The sequence below is a fragment of the Sprattus sprattus genome, assembly GCF_963457725.1.
Source record: "Sprattus sprattus genome assembly, chromosome: 7".
NCBI classification, from domain to species: domain Eukaryota; kingdom Metazoa; phylum Chordata; class Actinopteri; order Clupeiformes; family Clupeidae; genus Sprattus; species Sprattus sprattus.
This window is the reverse complement of record NC_137926.1, coordinates 18,587,993-18,597,318: the sequence shown is the minus strand read 5'-3', so window position 1 is coordinate 18,597,318 and position 9,326 is coordinate 18,587,993. Positions and strand designations below refer to the sequence as shown.

Here is a 9,326-nt window from a genome sequence, read left to right as displayed (position 1 = left end):
TGTGTTTGTGTGTGTGTGTGTGTGTGTGTGTGTCAGAGCCCCCTCTGGCTAGTTTTGTTTTTCATCAGAAAGAAACCAAACACCCACATTACTGTTTTATTACCTTACTAAATCAGAGGGGTTGTCAATCAAGCCATGCACAATAATTGGATTTGGGTGGTGCCTCCTGCCTGGGTCAGTAAATCAGTCAGGACTGAATTAAAAGATACAGTCTGAACTCTGGTGCCCCTGTGAAGCCCTTCCTGAGTTGCCCTTAAGCTCTTGTCACTGGTTTACGGCCAGTCATTCTCATCCCCTCAATGGACATTAATGCTCCATACATTTACCCTCCCCACACACACACCGAAGATTTATACTGTAGATTAAACGAGGCCCAGGGCAGTGTTCCCTTTCATGGTCTTCCCATGGGCTGTGGTGAGCCATATTGTAGGAATGGGTACTGAGTAAAGGAACAAGTTAAAAACGTAGACAGTCCACTCATTACAGAACTAAATCTCTGCAGAGTTTTTTTTGTCTTAAAGGAAAGAGGCCTGATATGAGTCATCAGAGCAAAAGCAGACGCGTGAAGGAAGAGATTTAATGTAATAGAAGAGAAAATCAATCACTTGTCGTTTTAGTCAAAGGCCTAGAGAGACAGAGGCTCTGGTCATCATCTCAGTCCAGTTGAAAGTCTGGAAAAGAACAGAGAGCCGTTAAGCATTTCTGCCCCACTGATCCACTCGTTTGTGAGACGGAGGGTGGCCATTGCTGTCTCTTGTATTTGAGCATGTGGCCAAGAAAGGATGAAATGATCCCTCTCTTATTCCTCCTTTGTGTCCTTTTTTGCTAGCTGTAGATGGCACAGACATGCAGAGATGAGGGAAGAGAGAGGGTGATGGTGGTGGTGGTGGTTGGGGGGCGAGTTGGCTATTGTGCGTATTTGTCCGAGCATGAGCAATTTGGCGCTCCAGACGGCCGTAACTTTGGCAATTGGTAATTGTCTCCGGGACGACACGAGCGGACGGGGAAGTGATGATGTCGTTTTATTTACACCTGGCTGGCCCTCTTTTACGAGCCAAGCGGGGGAGCATTGCCAGGCGAGCCGGCCCTGACTGACAGCCTCTGATCAGGCCTGTCGGGCCTGATCACGGGAGACTGGCAGGTAATGGATCCCCTGTGACAACCCCAATCTCCGAGGGGGGTATGGCTGCATCCCCCCCACCCCCTCCGCCTGTCATTCAACTATTATGGCCCCTTTTTGCCTTCCTGCCCGGTGGCCTGACACCACCACCGCAGGAACAAACGAGATGAGCACGGGCGAGGAGGAGTCGCTGTGTAAATGGAAGCTGTTTGGGCTCTAATGTCTCCTGTCAAGCTTGTGGGAGCAAGAATCTATTTCAGTTTGTGTGTGTGTGCATGTCGTGTGTACATACGTATGTGTGTGTGTTCATATAGTGTGTGTGTATGTGTGTGTATGTGTGTACATATGTGTGTGTGTGTGTGTGTGTGTGTGTGTGTGTGTGTGTGTGTGTGTGTGTGTGTGTGTGTGTGTGTGTGTGTGTGTGTGTGTGTGTGTGTGTGTGTGTTTGTGTGTGTGTGTGTGTACATCTGCTTGAATGCAACATTTTCAAAGGATACGTTTATTATTGAACTTATCAATCACACTTGTATATTACAGATCTAATTACAGATCTAATTGCATCTTACAGGACCTGCAGGCATGCTGACTTGAATTGATTTTGAACAAACTTGTATATGCTTGTTAGTTGTAGTCATGAGAGGGAGGTGATGAGAGGGAGTCGGAGAGAGGAGGAGATAGAGCGAGAGAGAGCATGAAGGTATTCAATAGGGAAAGATGATAAGTTATTTGTTGATGAGGTGTTTGATTAAGTGTGTGTTAATGACAATGTTCAGATGAGTTGGTGAGTTGTGTGATGATGGGGTCGGTCTGTGGATGGCGGATGTCAGCGAGTGCACAGAAAGGTATAGTGAGGTATATAGAGATGTATAGTTGATGAGGTGTGTGTTTCAGAGTTTCAGCGTTTTGAGGTGAAATGTCCGTTAGTGTGTGTTCATGAGGTGTCTCTGAAAGTGTGTGTTGGTGTGTGTTCAGAAGGTGTTCCTCTAAGAAGCTGTTTGTGGCTCTTCCTCTGAGGAGCCTTGAGTGTTAAGACACAGGGGCTCAGCTGTCAGGAAGAGGAAGCCTGAGTCCTCTGGGAGAAGCGAAAGTGGCTACATTTAGGTCCGTAAAGGTGATGCAGTTTTTGTCACCAGGATGGACCAGGATAAAAACTAGCATGCACATGTGCAGTCAATGCGCATAAGTCCACGTGGACACAACATTTTGGTTGCATTGGCTATTTGGTGCACATCCATTGCGATGACTGCGCAAGGGAATGCAAGCTTTAATCCAAAATGACTTACAGTACAGATGCACATTTTCATCAGTATGTTTGCTCTCTGGGAATAAATCGTAGCCGATTAGATTAGCTATCACTATTTAGATAGAGGAGTAAATAGTTAAAATAATAAAATAGAAGTGCAGAGAATACCAGAGGCACTGTGACGAAGTGATTGCACTTGTGGGACTATTTGACATGTCTGCACAGCAAGTAACAACTAGTATACTTTGGAGACACAAATGCGCACATACACATCCATGCCACGCGAACGCAGACATTTTGGAGTATACTTAGGCTCAAAGGGTGAAGCATGCACAGAGAGAGGGAAGGAGGGGAGACAGATAGAGAGATGGGAGAACAAGTGTGAGAAAGGGAGGGTGAGACAGGAGGGGCAGAAGAGGGAGAGACAAGAGGAAGGAGAGAAAGAATGGGAGAGACAAGGAGGGTGGAGAAAGAAAAGTAGAAAGAAAGGGAGACAGGGGTTGCTTTGTCCCTGTGAATGTGTCAGTCAGAGGTGCCCCGGCAGAATCACACACACACACACACACACACACACACACACACACACACACACACACACACACACACACACACACACACACACACACACACACACACACACACACACACACACACACACACACACACACACACACACACACACATGCACACAGATACATACACACACATCACCTGTCTGAGGTGCATCCGTGTTGCTGGTGATGTGAAGTGACAGGCTGCTTATGTGACTCTGTCTCCCATCTTCCTCTTTAACCTCTGCCGCTGTCTGTCTGTCTGTGTGTGTGTGTGTGTGTGTCTGTCTGTCTCTGTGTGTGTGTGTGTGTGTGTGTGTGTGTGTGTGTGTGTCTGTCCGTGTGTAAACATTCATGGGTTTCCATCACACTGGAAAACGCTGTCATTGCCTTGTTTTCTGTCTGTCTCCTCCAACCTCCTCCTCATCTATCTATATCCTGACTTCAGAATACACTCTGGAACCTAAGTGGTTTGTATTCCCACCAATCATTCCATGCATCACTGGGGAAATGTACTTCATGTCACAGTCTTATTCAGACGTCCTTTCTCCTGTGCTTCAGCGAGGACAAGTAGAAGACTCTAGAAGCGTCAGTAATAGGGGGTTTATGAGAGGTTCTCTGGAGTGTTAGAGACACAAGGAGCTGACAGTGGTACGCTGACATGAGCACAGCTATTGTATAATGCCATCTCTACACTCCGACTCTTTACTGGCAGATTTTTGCAGCGTTTAAAAATGTTGTACTTTAAAAAGTGTTAAGGATGTTAGAAGCCATGGTTTATGTTATGGCCTGTTTAGATCTTTTTTTCATTGAGACCTCCAGAAAATCACTAACTAATAACTGATCTATATATTTTCAATCAGTTTTCAAACAGAAGCTGTATTCCATTTTATTGTCATAAACATACTGTGCTCTATGCTGTGATGTGAATTCTCACCTTAATTCTGAATGTTTTTCTGTCCTTCTCCAGCCTACTCCTCAGAAGATGCACCAGAGCAGACAGATGAAGGAGGAGAAGTGATGGAGGATGAGGCCCCTGCCACTGGGCAGAGACCGCAGACAGACAGCTCAGCCCCACTTCCTTCGGGCCCCGAGAGCGACCAGGCGGCCTGCCTCTCCGACCTTTCCTCTCATGACATGGACAGTGAGTCTCACCTGAGCGAGCCAAGCGACCGCATGTCTGATTTTGACTGTGTGAAAAACGAAGAGGTGGCCAGTCGAGGATCACCGAAGCTCCGGCTGGAGACGGAAGATTCTGGAAGCATCAGTCCAGGTAGCCTAGAACAGATGAAGGCCATTTATAGCAGTTTCCTCACCAATTCATACTGGTCCTCCCTGGGTCTTAGCCTACAACAGCCCGGCGCTGAGAACCTTCCATGCACTAACAACAGCAGTGGCAACACCAGTATAAACAGCAGTAGCAGCACCTGTGGTAGCACCAGTGCATTTGACTGGCACCAGTCGGCCATGGCCAAGACTCTTCAGCAGACCCCTCCAAACCCTCTGCATCTGGCTGTGGATCCAGGCCTGATCAGCACTATCCACCTCCAACGCCAGAGCACCAAACTGTACGGCTCCATCTTTTCCGGCGCCAGTAGGTTCCGCTGTAAAGGCTGCAGCTCAGCCTATGAGACCCTGGTAGAGCTGACTGTGCACATGAATGAAACGGGTCATTACCGTGACGACAACCACGCCAAGGATGGCAGCGGTGCTAAGTGCTGGTCCAAGCCTCGCAAGCGCTCCCTGCTGGAGATGGAAGGGAAGGAGGACGCCCAGAAGGTCCTGAGGTGCATGTACTGTGGGCACTCGTTCGAGTCACTGCAGGACCTCAGTGTGCACATGATCAAGACCAAGCACTACCAGAAGGTTCCCTTGAAGGAACCCATGCCATCCATGGCAGCAAAGATGGTAGCCCAGTCTAGAAAAAGACTGCCAGTTGACCTGGATCTTCTCATTCCTCAGTCCAAAGAAAGGACTCAGAAAGAGTCAGGCGTCAGTAAGAATCACAAAGAGAAGCTCCCTGACGTCGGTGATGTCTCAAACAGTCACCATGGGAACCAGAACAATGGGAGCACCAGCTCATGGCAATTTGAGTCTCACAAATCCCAGATCCTGAAATGCATTGAATGTGGGATTTCCCATGATTCCTTGCAGGAACTGACTGCCCATATGCTTGTCACTGGGCATTTCATTAACAGCAGCAACATTGCCATGAAAAAATCAGAGCTTGCACCTTTGTCAGGACCAACATCCCCAACAGAAGAGAAGACCCAGTCTGTGCTACTCCCACCATCCTCACTCTCATCCTCTCCAGCCCCTCTCTCATCCCCCTGCATGTCCCCCTCCAACACTAGTGCTCACGTCAAACAAGAGGACTCAGACAGCAAACACAGCAAACCACTTTCATCTGAGGACCAGAAAGCCAAGAAATCCTCCAAGTATGACTACCTGACTGAGGAAGACCTGAAAGAAAGCCCCAAGGTGGGCTCAGACATTTTGAAGTCTCTGGAGAACGCTGTCTCGTCAGCCATTCACAAAGCACAGACCGGGGCACCCACCTGGGGTGGCTACCCCAGCATTCATGCTGCCTACCAGCTGCCCGGCAGTGTTAGTCAAGCCCAGGTCATTCCTGGCAGAAGTGCTGCCCTAAGGTGTCTGGTAGCTAGCAGAGAAAGCCTCCCCCTTGCCAAGAACCAAGCGCTGACTTCACCTGCCACCACCCACTGCCCCATGTCTCCTGCACGTCAATTACTGACTTCAGAAACCAATACATATAGTCCCTCCGCTCTTGTCTTGCCTTCTTCTCACCCGGTCAACCTGCAGGCCATGCAGGAGCTGGTGAAGAGAGTGACTGAGAAAATGGCTAAGGTGGAGAAACAGATGAAGCCTGGGGAAGATAATGCAGCTCCAGTGAAAAAGGAAAGTCCCTCTCCTCACAGAAGTAAGTCTGTTGAGTCTGCAGATCAGGGCTCACCCAAAGACCAGGCACATAAAACCCCAGTGGAATCTTCTGGCTCAGAGCAGGCCTCTAACACTGACAGTAGTGTAGCAGAAGAGAAGACAGAGACAGAGAACCAGAAGACAGATCGAGTGAAATCTCCCAAACTTGCTTTGGATGCTAGCACTGCCATTATTATGAACCATTTGGTGCAAGAGCAGCCTTTTGTCAGTCCCTTAAGTGCACTACAGTCAGTGATGAATCTGCATCTTGGCAAAGCGGCCAAGCCTGCCAAGCGAGACACAGACCCTATTAGCATGCTTTTCAAGATGAGTAACAGCATGGCTGACAAGGTTGCTGTAGCAACGCCCCTTCCTGTGAAGAGCAAGAAGACAGAACGGTGCACTGAAAGTTTCCAGGATGTTGACAAAGACCAGCCAATTGACTTGTCTAAGGGTAAAAGCGACAGACCTTGGGGTTCTTTGACTAAAACATCAGCCACACTCAAAGCCAACACATCTCCACCTGTCCTACCTAGCGTGGCCTCTATAAACGCACCTATAGACACACCTCTCCCCATGAGTGATGTATTCCAGGAGAATGCTCTGGCAGACATCTCAGACATGGTACGCAACCTAACCCAATCCCACAGTGTTTCCAAGACGCCAAAGCACAGCAGCCGGCTGGAGAAGACCAATGGTGAGAGAGCCGTGACTCCGGAGGTTACAGAGGAGGATGCGTCTCACAGGCGCAAAGGCCGGCAGTCCAGCTGGAACCCCCAGCACCTCCTTATCCTCCAGGCACAGTTCACGGCAAGCCTGCGACGCTCGACGGAGGGCAAGTACGTCCCACCGGACCTGAGCCTGAAGGAGCGCACAAACATCTCCCACATCACGGGCCTCTCCATGACAACCATCAGCCACTGGCTGGCCAACGTCAAGTACCAGCTGAGGCGGTCGGGCCGCACCAAGTTCCTGAAGAACCTTGACTCAGGCCAGCCCGTATTCTTCTGCAGCCAGTGCTCTTCGCAGATCCAAACGCCGTCGGCCTACGTCGGACACCTGGAGTCCCACTTGGGCTTCAGTCTCAAGGACCTGGCTAAGATATCGGGAGAGAAACTCAGAAAGCAGGCTGGGCAGTCTGACAAAGCCCCCTCTGATCAGCAGACAGCGTCTCCTTTGCCTGCACAGTTTGAGGAGGGGAAGTGTGTGCTGCTTGGGTGCAAGTTTTGCAAGCAGACTTTCACAAGCAAGCATGCAGTTAGACTCCATATGTGCAAAACACATGGAAGGAGAACAGAGGGCCTTCTGCCTAAAGGTCTCGAAATGGAGACGTAGATTTAATTCTGGAATCAAGGCTTCAGCTGGAATCTGGCAATGTAAAACAAACAAAACAAACAAAAAAATCTTATTTAAATGTCATTGTCCATTTCAAAACAGACAACTTAGGACTGTGCTGAATAGTTCTATTTTGATATTATATATATATATATTTCAATATTTTTCCAAAATTATTATTTCCAAAATATTATTTGTACATGTGAATGAAGTATCTTAAAATGCTATGTTAAACTTTTTTTTTATTGTTAAGAAGCTAAACGTCAATGTCAACCTGGAATGGAAATCTTCTTCAATGAGAAAAAGTTATGCCATATTCAAGAACTGCTTACCATCGCCTACAGAGTATATGTTGTATTATTTTTCACATTATGAGATCCTGTATAAGCTAAAGCTTGAAGGTTTAAGTTAATGTATATACAAACAAAGTATTACTGGATGGATCAGTGCACTTTCAAAGAGTAATGTTTTTCATAACCATAGAAGATTTAGCAAATTTCAGCTGAAAAGCACCTATGTTGTTTTGCACAGTACAGAATATTTTGTTAAGATCTTTCGATTTGTCTTACTTTAAAATACATAAGATAATAAAAATAAGAGTGTTTTTTGTTGTAAGGCTGATTGTCGACATTGTAGACAATTGTCAGTTAATGGATGATTGAAAAAATCACAATTATACAATTTTCTGTTTAAATGATTACCTTTACTATCAACCACGAATGTTATAAATGTTTAAACATTGTATCTGTTGTTAATACCACTTTGATAATTATTAAAAAGGCCTCTTTTGTCATAAGATTAGATGTCTTTAAATATTTTTTTCTTTGTCCTTGTATTTTATTATATTAAATAATAAATTATTAACATTACTTGTTACTTACACAATGTATCAATACCATGTTGATAAGACAACTTTTCAGACATAACACACTTAAAAAAAAACATACAATAAAAGCTCACCAAACAATCAAACCATTAAAACCATTTTTAAAAGTCTTTGCTCTTTGCATAACATACCTTAACTGTAATGGCAAAAATTGAACACAGAGTATTCCCTTAATAATATGAACATTTCTACGCACACATCCCATCACAGATACATGCTTTTTTTAGTGGCTTTGCGGATACTTGTCAGTGTCCCCTGGTCTATATTTGTTCCGCACCTCCGTGTCTCCGTCTTTCACTCTCATTGTCTTGTGTTCTGTTAAATCCTGTTAGTATGGTTGAGTTGCTCTTTTGCAGAAGCAGATTAATTACCCCACGATGTGCTGACAGCCATCACTCACACAGCAGCTCATTATCATAAAACACTAAGACCATTTCAGATTCATTAAATATACTGTAGACTCCATTTAGATGAATATATTAAGAACTGTTTTTAAGTACACATTCAATGGTATTTTAAATGAGCAAACACAAAGTGCTAACAGCTGTATGGCCTCTGAAGGATGGGTGCATAGCTGTGCCTTTTGGCCGGATATGACTTACATTAAATATCTAATGACTGTCTGCTGTTTGTGAGTGTGTTTCTGGATCATTAGGCATGATCTGGATATTAGCCTTTGGGGCGACTGCTGCATTTGCACAGGCAGCGCTGTTCATCTACTGAGTTAAATGGAAAGGGATTTTCAAACGCGAACAGCGAAGCGGAGACACACTCAGTAATATCCCAGTATTATATGGTTTGGTGCTGTTTGCACGGTTTATTTATTGTTTCATTTGCTCTCTGTCACCTCTTACCAAATCAGGAAAAAAATACAATGACAGGAGCTGATGGAAAAAGAGGGAGAGAGATAGAAAAGGAATGAGAACTAGATGACTGGATGGAGAGAGTGTTCTCCAGGGGCTCCCATCATACCTTGTCATTGGCCTAATGAATATCGTTTAAATTGGTCTGTATTTGGGAGGATTTCGTGTGTCAATCTAATCAGTGGTGTAGGCTGAGGACAGAGCTCTGACTAATGAAAGGAGAACAGGGTCTGACAGAGTGATGAGTGTCTGAAAGCTCTCTCTCTCTCGCACACACACACATTACACACCGCATGCACACACAGGTTAACGCAAGGTCACCGACATGCCAATTAAGACCAAAAAAAGATATGATCATGAAAAAGGGGAGATGGATAAGCACAAAATT

The 9,326-nt window shown here is 45.8% G+C and overlaps 1 protein-coding gene across 1 annotated transcript in view; it reads left to right on the top strand.

Moving 5' to 3' along the window:
* tshz3a (teashirt zinc finger homeobox 3a) overlaps nt 1-7,255 on the top strand; it is a 14,856-nt gene extending 7,601 nt beyond the window's left edge. Inside the window, exon 2 of the mRNA XM_080842869.1 lies at nt 3,885-7,255. Within this exon, the coding sequence (XP_080698995.1) occupies nt 3,885-7,189 (3,305 nt within the window). The 3' untranslated portion in view covers nt 7,190-7,255. The remainder of the gene's footprint in view (nt 1-3,884) is intronic.
* The last annotated feature ends 2,071 nt before the right edge of the window (nt 7,256-9,326 follow it).